This window comes from Brassica oleracea, chromosome C2, assembly GCF_000695525.1.
Source record: "Brassica oleracea var. oleracea cultivar TO1000 chromosome C2, BOL, whole genome shotgun sequence".
Taxonomy (NCBI): Eukaryota; Viridiplantae; Streptophyta; class Magnoliopsida; order Brassicales; family Brassicaceae; genus Brassica; species Brassica oleracea.
In genome coordinates this window covers 21,059,305-21,075,766 of record NC_027749.1, presented here as the reverse complement: position 1 = coordinate 21,075,766, position 16,462 = coordinate 21,059,305, and the positions used below count along the sequence as shown (strand labels likewise).

General features: G+C 28.7%; 1 protein-coding gene across 3 annotated transcripts; it reads left to right on the top strand.

The window, feature by feature from the left end:
- Positions 1-4,029: 4,029 nt before the first annotated feature.
- On the top strand, positions 4,030-6,839 carry LOC106325487 (O-acyltransferase WSD1-like). 3 transcript variants are annotated; one of them, XM_013763538.1, is made up of 7 exons: positions 4,030-4,196; positions 4,383-4,949; positions 5,038-5,104; positions 5,215-5,309; positions 5,430-5,639; positions 5,730-5,879; positions 6,545-6,839. In XM_013763538.1, the coding sequence occupies exons 1-7, from the start codon at positions 4,038-4,040 to the stop codon at positions 6,710-6,712; spliced, it is 1,416 nt and encodes a 471-aa protein (XP_013618992.1). In that variant the 5' UTR covers positions 4,030-4,037; the 3' UTR covers positions 6,713-6,839. The 3 variants fall into 3 exon arrangements, with proteins under 3 accessions (XP_013618992.1, XP_013618991.1, XP_013618990.1); XM_013763537.1 differs by having other exon boundaries at positions 4,030-4,226; positions 5,742-5,879; XM_013763536.1 differs by having other exon boundaries at positions 4,030-4,226.
- Positions 6,840-16,462: the final 9,623 nt, after the last annotated feature.

The window sequence follows — 16,462 nt, the reverse complement described above, 5'->3', positions numbered from 1 at the left end:
AATATCTCTGAAGATCAAAGGTTTGCTAATTTGGAGGGTCTTGGAGATCTTGCACGTGTGATGGTGGAGACCAAAAAACATCTTTCACATCCTCTTGTTTATCGACTTTTGAAGCTAGTTTTGACTCTACCTGTTGCCACCGCTACAGTCGAGAGATCTTTCTCTGCGATGAAAATTGTGAAAACTACCTTGCGCAACCGAATGGGTGATGAATTTCTGAACGATTGCATGGTTTGCTATACTGAAAAAGAGCACTTTGACGAAGTGACTAACGATATGATGATAAAAAGATTCCAAAATATGAAAGATCGAAGAATGACTTTATAAGTTTTTTCATTACTTTTTTATATTAGAGATTTATGTTTTAGTTGTCATAAATTATTTCAGTTTGATTTTAATATTTATATTATATTAATTATTTTATTTATTATAAATTAAAATATATATGTGCCACAGTCTAACTAAATTTCTAGGTCCACCCCTGATCATGATTTTCTTCGTTATAAACTATTTGATTATTCAACGGAAAATTGACATTCTACTTTCTATAGCATAATTATGGCTACGCTAGTCTGATGCAGAATTATGATTATTGCCAAATAATGTTCCATAATTTTGCGATTACAGTTTCTAATGCAAAATTGTGATTTGTGATTACAATACAAAATACAGTTACAAAATGGAAGGTGAGGCGTGAAGCTCTTCCAACCCCATATGCAGTCTTGGCTTCCCTATGTGTAATCATTCACACTAACTCTAGCATTATAGACTCAACCTTATTTTTATTCTTTTTGCCAAGGTTAACTCTGTGTAGTTCAAAATATTGTATCAAACAGAAAGTATTTCAACAAAGATTATAACTCAAACTCAAACTTTTTATTGATTTAGAAAACTATCTCAAAAACTAAAGCTCTCAACTTTTACAAGTTATGCAACACACTTGCATATCTTTATATAACACTTTAATTATCCTAACCTCATTAAGATTAACACAACTCTATATTTCCTAATCTCTTTAGATAACCACAACCTATTTGGATTAGATAGCTTACAACCCAAACTACTTCAAGCTTATCCCAACATTCTCCCTTCTAAACTTGAAATCTCTTTTCTCCAAATCTTGTACTCCAATGAAATCTCTCATTTCTCTGAATTTGATTCTTCCTAAAGCTTTAGTCAAGATATCACCCTTTTTGCTTGTCTCCAGGAACATGTTCTACTTCAATCTGCTCATTCTCCACACATTCTCTTATAAAGTGATATCGAGAATGTATATGATTACTTCGGCCATGAAAAACCGGGTTCTTAGTAAGAGCACTAGCCGACCTATTATCAATGCATATCACGGCCTTCTCACATGGATGACCCGTGATCTCACTTAACAGCTCTTGAAGCCAAAGTGCTTGTCTTGCTGTTTCCGTTCCAGCCATGAACTCAGCCTCGCATGATGACAGTGCTACAGTGTCCTGGTTCTGCGAGCACCAGGTAATTGGGCTCTCTCCAAGATATAAGATATGACCTGTTGTACTCTTGCCGTCGTCTTGATCAGTGTTGTAACTACTATCATTGAATCCCATTAGCTTTGGCACAACTGATGGCATATGCTGGAACGTCAGGTAGACATGTCGTTCCCCGTAAGTACCTCAAGCATTGTTTGATTGCGACACCATGTGACTCTGTTGGGCAATGCATGAACCGGCTTAGTACACCAACGCAGTAAGACATGTTTGGTCTGGTGTGAAGTAGATATCGTATACAGCCTATCTTTCTTCTGTAATCTGAGGTGTCAACCTCTCTTTCTCCATCTGCCTTAGAGAGTTTTAAGCCTGCTTCTATCGGTGTCTGAACCATGTTACACTTATCCATGCCCGCATCTTCCAATATCTTCAGAGCGTAACGTCTTTGATTCAGTACTATGCCTCCAATGTGTTGACAAACTTCTATCCCTAGATAGTAAGTCAATAAGCCAAGATCTCTCATGTCGAACTTCGACGCCATTCTCTGCTTAAACTCCATTATAACTTCTTTGTTGCTTCCAGTAACAAATAGATCATCTACATAGACCGCGACGACGACGAGATGCTCGTTTACCATCTTTCTGTACACGGAGGGCTCCTTCGTACACTTTGTGAATTTAAGTTCCATAAGAATTTGGTTTAACTTAGTATTCCAAGCCCTCGGTGCTTGTCTTAACCCATATATTGCTTTATGAAGCTTGTAAACCTTTCCTTCTTCACCCTATTTCAAAAATCCTTCAGGCTGTGAAACGTAGACGACTTCCTTTAATTCTCCATGCAGAAAGGCTGTTTTCACATCGAGATGATGAACTTCCCATCCTCGAGCTGCTGCAAGGTTTATAAGTAGTCTAATTGTCTCAAGACGTGCTACCGGCGTGAATACTTCATCAAAGTCTTTCTATTGCATAATCATGGTTATGCTATTCTGATGCAGAATTATGATTATTGCCGAATAATTGTGGGTGATTGGCTGGGCTGTAACCATAAAAATTTAGCTTTAAAATTAGGGTTGTATGTGTTTTGACTGTAGCTGTAAATTTGCTGCTACAGATTTTTTGCAGAGATTTTTTCTGTAGTTATGGTGACTGTAGCTGTAAGTTACTGGCTGTAATTTTATCAAAATAAAACACGATTGGCAATATATTAGATAAGCGGTAGCTGTAAATTTCTGGCTATAGTATTTTAATGTAATATATAAAGAACTTTTATGTTATTAAAAACCCCAAAAACTTAATGATTAATAATTAAAAACCATTTAATGATAATTAATAATAAAATTATTATCTAATAATAAATTTTACTTATGAAAATTCCAGTTATAATAATTTAAATATGAAGAACGGTATATGTTAAGGTTATTTTAAGAAGTACTAGTTATTTGTTTTCCTTTAAAATATTTAAAGCCTAAATAATAGGGATGTAGCATTTTAGACTAAAACAAATATAAAAAGGAAGTTTTCATTTTTTTTTGCTTTAGCTTTGAAAAAGAAAGTTACATTCCGATTGGTAAAATTTTGCTGTAACTTTAAATTTTAAAAATAAAGCTACATTTGGTTAGGATTAGTGTTTTAAAAATAAATAAAGCTAAAGTTCTAAGTTAAAACCCAATCAATCACCCACAATTCCAACCCATATGCAGTCTTGGCTTCCCTATGAGTAATCATCATTCCCATACGCAGTCTTGTTTTTATTCTTTTTGCCATCTTTTTGCCAAGGTTTACCCTGTGTAGTTCAAAAATGTTGTAATTTTTTACAAATAATTCTCGTATTTATATGATATTAACAAATATGGTAAAAAAAAATACAAAATCCAGTATAATATTTATGCAGTAAACGTTAATAACTTGATATATCAATATAATTGTTTGTTTAAAATCAAATTCCCACTATTTTTTATACCTTTTTATAAATGTGATGGTAAAGTGTAAAATTTATGAGTCCAAATTTTATAGTTTCTAGTCATGTAGATAATTTACAAATGTGAATTAAGATATTAATCCATGCTAGAAATTAAAATAATAATCACATCATCATGTAATCGTTTTACCATTGAGCTGTTAAGTTGTTGTCACAGTACAATTCTTTTAAAAAAATTGTTGTCACACTACAATGAAGATTAACCATAATCGTAAGCAGTGAGATATGAAGTGTTTTGTAAAAAGTATTAGCTAAAAACTTTTGCGAAAATATCGTATTTGTTTATGTAAAGAAATAAAAATAAGAAAATTATAAAAGTAAAAGAAAACAATGATCGTATAAGATCTTTAGAAAAACGAGTATAAGATAAGGAAAAAATATCGTTTTGTACGAAAACTCATGATCAAAGGAATAGACAAATGAAATACGATATTTTGAGACAAAAAAGAAAGAAATATTTTTATAACGCTTGATATATAATATCCATCTTTACAACATCTTGAAATACAATAATATTGATAGCTACGTGAAGCTTAGCATGTGTATATAACTCAACCATGCACTTTGTGGATTATTCATATAAACAGCCAAAAAGAAGAATATATGGCAATGGAGAAGCAAATGATTTCTGGAGAGGTGCCGGTCAGCCCGTTTTCACGGCTGTTCAGCATGCCAGGACTCGATTGCTTCAACATCGTAACCATCGGACTCAAACACGAAGCCAATCCATCAGCCTTTGTTGAAGGCTTGAAAAACACTTTGGTCAACCATCCACGCTTCTCTAGCATACTAGTAATTATAACACACATGTTCATATATGAATTTACATATATATATATATATATATATATATATATATATATATATATATATATATATATACTCTTGCAACGATATTGGTGCGCGACTTTGAAGTTTGAACATATTTGTTTTTGTAAAACTTTGTAGGAGACAGGAATTGGTGGAAAAAAAGCGAAATGGATTCCCACAAAAGTAAAAGTTGAAGATCATGTAGTTGTTCCTGATATAGATCCCACTATTGAAAATCCTGATCAGTTTCTAGAGGATTATACATCAAATATGGTTTTTTCACCAATTGATATGTCGAAACCGTTGTGGGAGATGCATATACTCAATATGAAAACATCAGATGCAGAATCTTTCCTTGTGGCGAGATTTCATCACTCCTTGGGTGATGGGATGTCACTTATGTCTCTTTTAGTCGCTTGTAGTCGAAAAACAAGTGACCCAGAGTCATTGCCTACTTTGGTTGCTCCAAAGAAAAGCAAAGTAACCAATGTTTTGTGGTCGTTGGTTGCTCGTGTGTGGTTCATAATTAGACTAATGTGCAACACTTTTGTTGAAGTTTTCAATTTTCTGCTCATTTTATGTTCCGTCCGCGACGCTGCAACTCCACTTATGGAGAAACCAATTTCTACACTTAGCCTTAACAAATTTATTCATAGAGTAATTAGTTTGGACGATGTGAAAATCGTGAAGAACGCAATGAATATGGTATGTTGATTCTTTTTTCTGGTATTGCTTATTACTTAACAGTTGACCAAACGTGAACTTCAATAATTCCTTGTCCTCTCTTAATCAGACTGTGAATGATGTTATTGTTGGAATGGTGCAAGCTGGTCTTTCACGATATTTGAGTCAAAAATATGGTACATCTTTCTATACATTTATATTAAGTACTATTGTCAAATGGGGGAATTTTAATGAATTGCATTTATTCACGTTTCTTACAATTCTTGTCTTGATCTTTTGCAAACAGATTCTGAAACAAATTCGAAGCTAAAGAGATCTCTTGAAAATGTTTCTCTTCGAGCTGTTGTATTCTTTAACCTAAGATCAAATAAGAAAATCGAGGTGCAAATTAACAAACATGCCAAAACGGTCTCAAATATTTTCTATATTTATATTATATATTATAACCTCAACGCTCTAATTAATCTTTTTTCTTTTTCAAAAAAAAAATATAAAATATAGGATCTTGCTGAAATGATGGCGAAACGTTCAACGTCAAGATGGGGAAACTCAATTGGTTATGTTATGATTCCGCTATGGATGAGATCTGAGAACGATATATTTGAATACATCCGACGAGCCAAAACAATAATGGATCGGAAAAAAATCTCACTCGAGCCTTTATTTTCCTATGTGTTGCTCAAATTGACTGTCGAAATTTTCGGATCCAAGGTGAGTTAGTATATATTTCGTACTTCGATCATTTCAGATATATTATTTATGTGAATGATGAATCCTAATGGATTCATTTGGTTGTGTGAGGGTGGGAAACAGGCACTAAGAAATCTTGCAATGAGAATTTTCGGACGATCAACAATCATATTGTCAAATGTTGCCGGTCCATCCGAAGAAATAAGCCTTTTCGAACACCAAATATCTTACTTTGCTGCAAGTATATCCGGTTTTCCACAGGTATGACCCTATGTCTTCCTTGATATCTTTTGCAAGTCTAGAGTATCAGCGTTGTTGTAGATACTCATTGAGTTTATTAATAGTAATTTTGAATAAGGAAACAATATTAACCGCAATGAATTACTCATTATGTTTCATAATAAATGACCTTTAATGTTTTTCAAGCTAATGAAAAAAATGTTAAATTGTCTGTTTTACCACTATTTAATATTTTTTTGTTTAATTTTATTAATAAATTAGAAATAAGAGCAAAATTTGGCAATTTTTTTTTTAAATGTGCATGAAAATGTAAAACGACACTTATAATGAAACAAAAAATTTAAAAGCTAAAATAACACTTAATATGAAATGGAGAAAGTAAAAAAAATTCTCGAAAATTGTATAAAATGTCCCAAATAAAAGATTTTCATCTTCTCTCTTCTTTTTCTATTTTTTTATTTATAGGTGACTTAGTAAAAAAAACTCATCAATGATGGGGTTTTTTACTTCTAAAATGGTATCTTTTTTCCTTTATAACACAAAAATGAAGAGAAAAACTAATATATGATAAATTGATAATTATTGGGAGTTTAGTTTAGTTTTCTTCCAAGTTATCATTGCGTTTGAACGAATGAAACAGTATATATATGTAGACGAGACTAACAACCTGTTGTTTGTTGGATAAGGCACTCATTGTCCACATAACAAGCTATGTGAACAAAGTTATCATCAATCTTGGAGTTGATCTCGACGTAATTCCAGACCCTCATCACCTATGTGATCACATGGTCGAAGCTCTCCAGATGATGAAATCAGCTGCAGAAGAAAAATGTTCTGCCGATTTAAACGTTTAAAACGAAATGTTTGACGTAGAGATCAAAACGTACTCATCGAAATGTTATCGATGTATTACTGTTTTCAATAAATGTTTTTTTTTTTGGCTCGACTACAACTTTCATTAACCAAGTGAGAATTACATGATTTTTACCTCTACAGATATTAAACCACACATACAATGGAATCAACTAGTATCACATATGAACACATAGATGGATCCTACGCTACCCGAACGATACTCCATTGTAATTAACTACTTCTACAGAGATTAAATGTTGTTTTCAATATCAAAAACTATGACGTAGATATGTGCGTACTGTCAGGTAATTCATTTCCTAAGATATGTGTTATCTATGTATATATATATATCCATAAATATTACTATGTTATTTATTATACAAGAACGTTATGCTATTTATTGCCACAAGAACATAAATGTTACGTCAATTTCGAAACAGTTTGATAATTTCTGATAGGCATGATCATTCGATTTTTGGTTTGGTTAACTTGGGTTTTGAGTTTTGGGTTCTCGGTTTTCAATTTTAGGTAACAAAATAGGAACCGCCCTAAAATCGGTTCAGATCGGATCGGTTATCATTTAGTTCGGTTTGGTAGGAGTAATTATGTCAGGAACTGGTAAAGTTCTAAAAATTTATCGGGTATAATTCGGTTATGGTACTTTTGTACCTAAGAGCTCTTTATCGCAGTACATTAGCTGCGGTTCTTAATATAATTAGGATTAAAAAAAATGAAAATTAGCTATTTACTGAAGAAACGTTTCTTAATTAAGCTTCAGAAGAGACGTTTCTTATCCTTCAATCTCTTCTCCTCTCTCTCCAATAATTTGATCTCTCGGCAGTGGATTCTCTGAGTGTTGTCGTAATCGGATATCAGATCGATTTCCTGGTTGAACTTCGGCTCTCCGGGATCAATGGCGGCGAACTCGAGCAGCATCTCTGTGATCAACCACATGCCTCACTCATCGCTCCGATCCGTTTCCGTTCCCCTTTCACATAGAAAGTTACCGACTTTTCGAGCTTTCTCCAGTACAGCAATGGCAGATGCTAAAGATGCTGGAATGGATGATGTTCAGAGACGCCTCATGTTTGAGGATGAATAAGACCATCTCCAACCCATCTCTATAATAGATCTCTAAAATGGAGACAAAAATAGAGATAGTGTTTTTGCTCCAATGTGTTCCTCTATAATAGAGGAATGCTATATTTACCTCTATAAATAGAGAAATGCTATTTTTTTCCCTAAATATAGAGAAAAAAATAGCATTCCTCTATTTATAGAGGCAAATATAGCATTTCTTTGTTATAGAGGAACACATTGGAACAAAAACATCATCTCTATTTTTGCTTCTATTTTAGATGGGCTGGAGATGCTCAAAGTCTTCGACTCTCTCTTCTTCTATTTCAATTCGTGGGTTTTGCCAAAAATTGTACCTCTTTGTTTTCAAATCGGTTGGTCTCCATTGTTAGGTTGCTGAGAATAAAGTGACGAACTTTGGTTCTGGGAATTGGAGTTTTTAGATTTGCTATGATTCAGGAATATTGGTCTACTGATTTGTTAGCTTCTATGTAATAATAACATTAATGCTGCTCGGCAAACCATTGTGTTCAGTTTGAAACATCAACAGCATTAGCCTTGATTAGCTGGTTTGCTGCTCTCCCTTCTTTTCTCTTCAACTTTTGGTCTCTCGCTTCATCATCCCGTTGAAAATAAAAGAAAAGACAAAGACTGAACACGAGATCTGTTTCCACCCGTGTACATATAGTGACCGTTTTTTTCTTCTTTCTTATTTGGGTTTGTATTTAACTTTCCTCAAAACTCAGTACCTGGAAACTCTTGTTCTTTTTGTTGTTGTAACACTGACAAAGAAACTTACTACGCAAATGGTTGCAGTCTTGAACAACCTTGTCATAGTTGTGAACTTGATGCATCTTATTTTTTTTTTATGAACCTCTAAATAAGAGACTCTCATTGGAACACAAAAATGTTGATGTCTCGTAACTGGGTCTCTTAAGGAATATTTAATATTTAAAAATTATTAAGAGACCCAAAGTAGAGTTTTGGGTTAATGATGCTCTAAACTACTTAGAATAGTTAAAATAACCAAATTGCCAAAACTACAGGAGTAAAAAATATTCGAATTATCTAAAAAAATATCCAAAAGATTCAAAAATCTGAAACACCCAAAATAAATAAAAACAATAAATTTTACAAAATATTTTTAATTTTAAAATAGTAACTGATATGATTTGAATGTTTTAGTATTTAGTTAAATGTTACTAATTTTTGGATTTATAATAATATTTAAATATTTTAGTTGTTTAAATCTTAAAATAAATAATATTTTAAAATATTGATTATATTTCGGGTACTTAAAATACATTAGTAACATTATGTTATCTTTTCGGTTTTGGTTTGGTTTAGATATTCTTAATATTTTAAGATAAGAACCATTCGGATTATTGTGTTTTCTATTTCGGTTTCAGATTGGAAACTTTTAATTTGGTACGGTTTTAGTTTTTCGGTTCCTGTTAATTACCAAGACCTTGTTTCTAAAAACACGTTTCAATAATGTCTTATGTGAGGTTAAGGGTCTGTATATTACTCACGAAGATAGAAAGTCTGACAACTATCTATCGAAGAGCAAATGACGGAAGGAGGCGCACCAAATAAATATTTGTTGTGTTTTTGATTATTGAACTCGGACCAGTGAAATATATAGACCTTGGTATCCAAAAAATTATATTCACAAAAGTAGGTTTCTAAATTTTGAAAAGAAGTTTTTTTTTGAAAAAGAAAAGAAGTCTTTTTTTTTGTTAAAGTTTTACTAAATGTTTATGACTACCAAAGTTTCAGATCCGGATTGAATCACATCTTTTTAGCTCATTTTAATTTATAATATGCATTTAAACATCACTAGAAGTTTGTATATACATATATATTTATCCATATCATGTTTTAAAATGGTTTATAAAGAATTAAAGATTTAATTGGTGACCACTAAAAAAGCAAGAATAAAAAGGAAAAAAAATGAAAGAGAACGAAAAATAAAATAAAAATATTTATTATTTATTGTTTATTCTCGAATTTAATAATGAAAATTCTTCTATAATCTTTTAAAATTAGAGAAATAAGAAGGAATAATATGTGAAAATTATTTTCTATAAATGGTGTAAAATTTTAAAAATGAAAAAATTTCATTATTTCCATTCAATCCTTTTGATTACTATTTAGAACCTAAGAGTATTTGAATCGGGTTGCCCAAAAGAGAGTATTTGAATCGGTTTTAAATCTATAAGCATGAAACTACATCAAAAGATCTGAACCAAAGGGGAAGGACGACAAAGCTGGCATCGGCTTGGGGGCACGTCCAAAGCTCAGCGGGTCCGCTACACCATTAAAAAGGAAAAAAATGGAAGATAGTTGATTTAGCATTGGTCTTTCCGAAGGCGGAGAGTAACTGTTATATATTCTAGTTTGCGTAAAACATAGAAAACATTATGATATAAAAAGACATATTTTATTTCTTGATAAATCATAGAACAAAAGTTGTAATGCATATTCCGAACTACTTAAATGATATAAGAAAACTTAATATGTATTCTAAACATTGGTCAAAAGTAAAATAACCTAAACTCTAAATTTTAGCTGATGGAAAACAATAAATCAATACAAATTAATATCAAATTTATTTTTAAAAACACTTGTATAAAAATATATATTCTGTAATTATTTACTCTTTATTCAATTTAAATAAAATAATTTAATTAAGTATTGATAATTATTTTCAAAAGTCAATTTGGGAGGTTGGTTATTACTTATGATAGACATGTTTTTGAACTGTCAAGTCTCATTCATGTTTTTGAACTGTCAACTCTCTGTCTATTCCTTCATTGGTTGCTGATGAGTCTAGTGCAACAATTAGTTTCTCAATCTTATTTGCACAATTCTCTCTTTATTTATAAATGTTTGTAAACTGTGTTGTATTTCCTCAAAGTTTCAAACATTGATGTGAGAACTTGAAATTAAGGGCCCTACTTTATAATTTCTGCAAGTGTATCCGGTCGATTTAAATTGGCTTTGCAAATTCACAATTACTGCATAGCTAGGATAAGACATGCGCCTTGTGTACGGTGAATTTATATGAAAATTATTTAAGAAATATTGTATAGAAAAATAAAATTTTTATTCTTGATCGAATTAACATTTTTGGCACTTAAACAATTTTCTGAAAACTTTTTTGTTAATTACATAATTTGTGTACTGATGAACTAATCTCATTTTTAAAAAACATTTATGTAAAAAAACCAATTATCGCATAAGAACCTAACATTTAGACTGAAGAATATCATGCCTACTAATTGGTTACAATGAAACTATGTCAACTCGATTTTATATCATGATTTATCAATTCAAAAGTTAATTATGGTTATGAGAAGTTTACGTTCACGTGTCAATCCTATCTATCTTCAATATTTTTTCTCATTTTTGTGTCGTTTTTTTTCATTTTGGTTATTGCTCGACATAAATATTGATTTTTGATATTATTCTCATTTCATTATTTTATTTTGGCCTGAATTTAGAAAATGTTTAAGATTTAAAATTATTAAAGAGATACATACTTAGGTTAAGATCTGCGCCTTGCGTAAAATAAATATTTTATATTTATTACATATTTTATGTTTTCTACATATTATAAAATAATAAAATAATAATTATATATTAAATAACTAAGAAATCAATTACTATTATGTAATAAATTCGTGTGTGCATATAAATCAAACGACCGCTCCTGTTTATTCGCAATCATTTTAGGGTAAACAAATCAAAACAATCAATCTTATTTATTGTATATGATATATAATTAAATTTAAATGATATTAACGTAGACATATAAAATACTTTTAATATGGATATTTATTAAGAGGTTTCTACTCATATGATTTTATGATTATTTTTATATTTGTGTAACAAAATTTTACACCAACGATTTTTTTTATAATGTGAAAAGTTTAGTGGTTTCAATAATTTATAATCATTTAAAAAAACAATAAAGATTTCAAAATTAAAATATTAACTTTTCAATATATGTTCAACGCATATATCAAAATATAAGTATGTATTTTCATATGACGTATAGTTTAATTTAAACGATATGAAATGTATATATATATATATATATATATATATATTAATATAAACACCGATTAAAATAAAATTATTTATTCATAAGATTTTATAATCATTGTATCTTATTATAGAAAAAAATTTAAACCTTAGTCACAAAAATTTATGTGAGACTATTAACAGTTTTAATAATGTATACTCGTTTTCAAAAACTCAAAATACAACATATACAAAAAATTCAAAATTTTATTATATGATTAATGTAATTGTGTAATTTATTTTAATAATAAATAATTAAAAAATGATAGAAAATATAAAGATTGTTAGTCAATCTTTATTATTTAAAATCATTAATTGTCATATAAATCTTAATCACATTAGGTAATTCCGTAGGTTTTAATTAAAGAAAAAATATATAATAATTTTAATTTGATAAATTAATGATCCATAATGGATATACTATATAATATAAAATTAGGATACGACCTTCGCCTTGCGCAGAGCGAATTTATATGAAAAGTATTTAAGAAATATTGTATGGAAAAATAAATTTTATATTCTTGATCGAATAAATATTTTTGGCCATTAAATAATTTTTTTAAATTTTTATTGTTAATTTAATTTGTTTACTGATGAGCTGATTGCATTTTAAAAATATTTAGGTCAAGAAATCATTTATCGCATCAGAACCTAACGTTTAGGCCGAAGAATCTCAGGCCTACTATTTGATTACAATGAAAATATGAGAGCTCGGTTTTATATCATGATTTAGCAATTTAAAAGTTAATTATGGTTATGAAAAGTTTACGTTCACGTGCCAATCCTAAATATCTTCAATATTTTTCTCGTTTTTGTGAAGTTTTTTTTTTCATTTTGGTTATTGCTCGATATAACTATTGATTTTTGAGTTTATTCTCATTTTGTTATTTTGTTTTGACTTGAGATTTAGAAAATGTTTAAGATTTAAAATTATTAAAGAGATACATACTTAGGTTTAGATCCGCGCCTTGAGCGGAATATTTTATATTTATTACTTATTTTATGTTTTTTTGCATATTATGAAATAATAAAATAACAATTATATATTAAATAACTAAGAAATCAGTTACTATTATTTAATAAATTTGTGTGCGCATATAAATCAAACTATCTCTCTTGTTTATTCGTAATCATTTTAGGGTATATAAATCAAAACAATTAATCTTATCTATCAAATGTGATATATAATTAAATTTAAATGATATTAACATAGATATATAGTATACTTTTAATATGAATGTTTATTAAATGAGGTTTCTACTTATATGATCTTATGATTATTCACATATTTGTGTAACAAAATTTTACACCAACTATTTTTTTTTATAATGTGGAATGTTTAGTGGTTTCAATAATTTATAATCATTTAAAAAAACAATGAAGATTTCAAAATTAAAATATTAATTTTTCAATATATGTTAACGAATATATCAAAATATAAGTATGTATTTTCATAAGATGTATAACTTAATTTAAACGATATGAAATGTACATATATATATTAACATAAACGGCTATTAAAATAAAATTATTTATTCATAAGATTTTATAACCATTGTATCTTATTATAGAAAAAAAATTTAAACCTTAATCACAAAACTTTATGTGAGACTTTTAACAGTTTTAGTAATTTATACAAAAAATTCAAAATACAACATATACAAAAAATTCAAAATACAACATATACAAAAAATTCAAAATTTTATTATATGATTAATGTAATTGTGTAATTTATTTTAATAATAAATAATTAAACAAAAATGATAGAAAGTATACAGATTGTTAGCAAATATTTATTATTTAAAATCATTAATTGTCATATACTCCCTCTGTTCCCAAAAGAAGGATTTTCTAAAGTATTTACGCATATTAAGAAAACAATCAATTTTTTACAATTGAATTAATTATTTATTTTACTATACATTTTCCAATAAATATCAACCAATATTATTCAATCAATTCAAATATTTTCAATTAATGTTTCTTAAAAGTATAAAACTTTTCAACATTAACTACTAAAAGTACCTTAAAATTTTAGAAAATCTATCATTTTGGAACTAAAAATAAATCTAGAAAATCCTACTTTCAGGAACAGATGGAGTATATCATAATCACATTAGGTAATTCCGTAGGTTTTATTTAAGGAAAAAATATATAATAATTTTAATTTGATAATTTAATGGTCCATAATGGACATACTATATAATATAAAACTAGGATAAGACATGCGCCTTGCGCAAGACGAATTTATATGAAAATTATTTAAGAAATATCGTATGGAAAAATAAATTTATATTCTTGATCGAATAAATATTTTTGGCCCTTAAATACTTCTTTAAATTTTTTTTTGTTAATTTAATTTGTTTACTGATGAGCTGATTCCATTTTAAAAATATTTAGGTCAAAAAATATTTATCGCATAAGAACCTAACATTTAGGCCGAAGAATCTCAGGTCTACTATTTGGTTACAATGAAAATATGAGAGCTCGGTTTTATATCATGATTTAGCAATTTAAAAGTTAATTATGGTTATGAGAAGTTTACGTTCACGTGCCAATCCTAAATATCTTCAATATTTTTCTCGTTTTTGTGAAGTTTTTTTTTCATTTTGGTTATTGCTCGATATAACTATTGATTTTTGAGTTTATTCTCATTTTGTTATTTTGTTTTGGCTTGAGATTTAGAAAATGTTTAAGATTTAAAATTATTAAAGAGATACATACTTAGGTTTAGATCCGCGCATTGAACATAATAAATATTTTATATTTATTACTTATTTTATGTTTTTCTGCATATTATGAAATAATAAAATAACTATTATATATTAAATAACTAAGAAATCAGTTACTATTATGTAATAAATTGATGTGCGCATATAAATCAAATGGCCGCTCTTGTTTATTCACAATCATTTTAGGGTATATAAATCAAAACAATCAATCTTATTTATCGTATATGATATATAATTAAATTTAAATGATATTAACATAGATATATAGTATACTTTTAATATGAATGTTAATTAAATGAGGTTTCTGCTCATATAATCTTATGATTATTTGCATATTTGTGTAACAAAATTTTACACCAACTACTTTTTTTATAATGTGGAATGTTTAGTGGTTTCAATAATTTATAATCATTTAAAAAAATAATAAATATTTCCAAATTAAAGTATTAACTTTTCAATATATGTTCACCGTAGATAACAGAATATAAGTATGTATTTTCATATGATGTATCTAGTTTAATTTAAACGATATGATATATTATATATATATATATATATTAACATAAACACCTATTAAAATAAAATTATTTATTCATATGATTTTATAATCATTGTATCCTATTATAGGAAAAAAATTTAAACCTTGATCACAAAAGTTTATGTGAGACTTTTAACAGTTTTACTAATTTCTCGTTTTGAAAAATTTAAATACAACATATACAAAAAAATCTAAATTTTTATTATATGATTAATGTAATTATGTAATTTATTTTAATAATAAATAATTAAACAAAAATGATAGAAAGTATACATATTGTTAGCAAATCTTTATTATTTAAAATCATTAATTGTCATATATATCTTAATCACATTAGGTAATTTTGTATGCTTTATTTAAGGAAATAATTCAATTTGATAAATGAATGGTCCATAATGGACATACTATATAATATAAAATTCCCTAGCAATTTAATTTTGGACTTACAAAATTCTCAATTGATTCTCAAGCCGCCATGTAAGCAAAATTAGTATTCTAATTACGTGACAACTCAGCAGGGTACTTTTTGATTAATACAAACTACAAGTTATAACTTTTTAAATGTTTCTCTATTAATATATAGGGAATTTCATAACAATTTAGTTTTAGACTAACAAAATTCTCAACTGATTCTCAGGCCGCCTTGTAAGTAAAATTAGCATTCTAATTACGTGACAACTCAGCAGTGCAACATTTTAATTACGTGACAACTCAGCATGACATTTTTTCAATTAGTACAAACTACATGTTATAATTTTTTAAATGTTTCTCTATTAATATAGATGGGATATGAGTACTTCATACATAATATTTTTTCAAAAAATGATTTTGCTTTTTTCTTGAAAGAATGTTTTGATAGAAAATTGCATGAAGCAATACAGGTTATGAGTGAAGTGTAGAGTAGATGTTAAGACATGAGCCTACATGAGAATTAGGTTAGCTGAAACTTATCAAGTTCAAAAGAACTAGAAAATAGGGAACGACGAAGATATGGCTAAGAATACTATTAAACCTTTGGAGTTTCATCTTCCATATAAACAGGAGTAGTTATTCTTCGATGATTGATATACCGATTTCATTTTTGCAGCCCACGGATACTCCTGAGATGCTTTGGTGATTTGGGGTGGAACTCCATCAGTGGCGCACAGGTGCATACCGATTTTGTTTTTCTTTGTCTTTTAGTTAAAAGGATCTACTTTCAATAATGAGCTACCGATTTGTATTTTTCTTATTTTAGTATGTATTCTTCTGTTTAGTTTTAGCCTACGTTACCATTCAAATTTGTATATATACAGGCGAAAAAAACAACCGTC